The 2,718-nt window shown below is 53.9% G+C and overlaps 1 protein-coding gene across 1 annotated transcript in view; it reads right to left on the bottom strand.

The window, feature by feature from the left end:
• Positions 1–1,928: 1,928 nt before the first annotated feature.
• SDRG_15445 (hypothetical protein) overlaps positions 1,929–2,718 on the bottom strand; it is a gene marked incomplete at both ends in the record, with an annotated part of 5,585 nt that continues 4,795 nt past the window's right edge. Inside the window, one exon of the mRNA XM_008621617.1 lies at positions 1,929–2,687. Coding sequence (XP_008619839.1) covers positions 1,929–2,687 — 759 coding nt within the window. The remainder of the gene's footprint in view (positions 2,688–2,718) is intronic.

Below are 2,718 nucleotides of genomic sequence, written 5' to 3'. Positions count from 1 at the left end.
CTGTGGGTGCGTCCGTGAGTGCATTGGTCGGAGTAGTAGTCGGAGCACTCGTAGGGGCGTCGTCGTTGGAGGAATCCGAATCGTCGTCGTCGTCGTCATGACCGCGTGGTTTGACCGTGTTTTTCCATTTGATTTTAAACTCGCGGAACAACTTGAGCAAGTCGGTCTTTGACGGATCCGTCGCGTCGTTCGTCGATTGGGTGGACGGCACTTTCTTCGACTTGTCGCTGTTGTCCGTCGTGGCTTGGCTTTGACTCGTCGAGATGTTGTTTTCCTTGTCGTTGGCTTGCCCATCATCGGCGTGGTGGTGGTGGCCACGGCTCTCACGACGGAGGTGGCGCAGCTTCGAATGCCCGACCTCAGCAACGTTGGGGTGCTCCGGGCGCGTCATGCTGTTTGTATCTAGTCAGTCGAAATTAATGGCAATGGTCGTACATACAACACTCATCATACGCTGAGCGGCACCAAGCGACTCGTGCAAGACGACGCATAAAGCAGCGAGGGTCAACGGGTGGTAGATGCGCATGGTCAAATGGTCGAAAGTTGAATTTTGAAATGCAATGTGAGCGCTGGTGCAGGACGTTTCAAAGCAAGGATGTGCATGCGACGATCTATTGTCGTAGGCCAATCAGAGGTCAAGCGATACCTTGCAGATAGCCGCCATGAATGAAAGGCATCGCGCATGCTGGCATAAACGGCACGCGACGAACCGGCAGGCTATGCCGATGCAGTGCCACCGCGAATAGACACCAATCCGACGAGCAGCATCTAAAACGAGACGGCAGTTGACAAGCAAATATTATGTACCCCGCTGGAAACTCAACGCTTTAGAGTGTCGCTACGAGTCGGTCAAGCATGAATGGACATGAACGAAATGGGACTCCAGGCGATGGTGCGCGCACGAGGTCGAGACCGACAAGCTGCCCAGATCAGGAGCGAGTTTCTAGCTCGATCAATTCGCCGCACCGACCAATGTAATGTCTTTAGCTCTTTTACACCATCGAGTACAGTGCCATCGATATGCACACTTCAAAGGTCCACTAACTTCACAAGCCATCCGTCGACATTGGGTTCCGTAGCTCATTACGTCATTTCGCCGTCTTGAACTCTAGTAGCATCGTCAATACTACGCATTAGCACGCACGACAGACAAGAATCACGCATTTGGACACGATGTTTGGGCCGTTGAAATGTTCGCAATCTCTGCCGACGCTTTTGTGAGAAAGGCGTCCACACCACGCTGAAGTTGCGCTAGGAGCGCAATGCTGCAGGTCTATTGCTCACAAGGTGAAGCCATGCTACGCGCTGCGACTCACTTTGACGCAACGAATGGCCATGCGCATCGATTCCTGCCCGAGACGTTTTATCGCGTTTAGTGCGGTTGTAAGCCAAGTGACAGATCCAGATTGCTGTCATTACCTTGCAGTGCGACTTGCAGCTCGTCTCCCCTTTTCAGAGGCACTGACTCACAGAAGACGAGCCAACTCGTCGTCACTAGGTCCGCCCCACCCTGTGTTATCTGTAGGCACTACAAGTATTGGAGGAAGGACCTGGCACCGCAAGACGTGAAGCGCCCTTGAACGATTACGACGGGCGCCGAGCGTACAAGCTTACGATCAAGTTCATCAATTGTCGAAACATCCTTTATGTTTGTTTCAGCGGTGTCCACTGAAGACCACGCACCGTCGACGAACGTTCGTAGCACGTGCGTTTTACTAAATCTCCCGCACTTTTTGTCATGTGTAAGGCGTGTTGTTGGGGAAAACCATAGTGTCGCTTGAGGACACCATTTGTTCATGTTTCTTTGGACGTCTACGATTTGTCTGGACTCGTCGAACAGAAACAGCAGATGTATTATAGTCATCACTCGTCACAACAGCATGGGCGCGTCGGTGTCCAGCGTACAGTATCACTGGGTACGTACGCGATCAGTTGCGGTTCTCATGGCCTTCGTTGTCCGCGCCGGTAGAGGTGTTGATGTCGTCGATCTTGATGTCGTCGCCCGCATTGGTGTCGACTTCCGTCGAATCATCGTCATCGTTGTTACCGACTTCGACATCTTCCGAGTCATCGGTCTCGTTGCCATCGTTTTCAGCATCGGCGTTCTCGTTGTCATCACCCTCGCTGTCCTCGACGTCCTTGGACACGACAGCAATCGCATCCGCTTCGGTATCGCCGTCATTGGCAGCGTTGATGTCGGCGATCTTGGTTTCGTCAGCGGCATCGGTGTCGACTTCCTTGGAATCGTCGTCCTCGCTGTCAGCGTCGGCGTCCTTGGAGTCGTCACCCTCGGCATCTTCCTTGTCGGCCTCGTCACCCTCGACGCCCCCGGACAGGACTGCGACCACATCGACTTTAGTATCGTCGGTGGTATCGACAGCAGCGATTTCGGGCTCGTCGCCCACTTCGGTGTCGACGTCTTCAAGGATTGTGTCCAACGAGTCACCATTCTCGACGACCTCGTTCACGGCATCAGCATTCTCGTTGTCGCCGTCAACGTCGTCAACCTTGTTGGCTTCCGTGTCGGCGTCAGCGTTTTCATTGTTGTCGGCACCCGCAGACACGGAGGCGACCGCCTTGTCCTTGGTACCAGCTTCAGCATTGGAATCGACATTGCCGAGCTTAGCGTCGTCGCCGGCGTCGGTGTCCTTGGAGTCGTCGTTCTCGTTCTTCTCATCCTCAGCGTCCTTCGATACATCAACCTCGTTGTCATCGTTG

Source organism: Saprolegnia diclina (assembly GCF_000281045.1).
Source record: "Saprolegnia diclina VS20 unplaced genomic scaffold supercont1.92, whole genome shotgun sequence".
Classification (NCBI taxonomy): domain Eukaryota; phylum Oomycota; class Saprolegniomycetes; order Saprolegniales; family Saprolegniaceae; genus Saprolegnia; species Saprolegnia diclina.
This window is presented reverse-complemented; position numbering and strand designations above follow the sequence as displayed.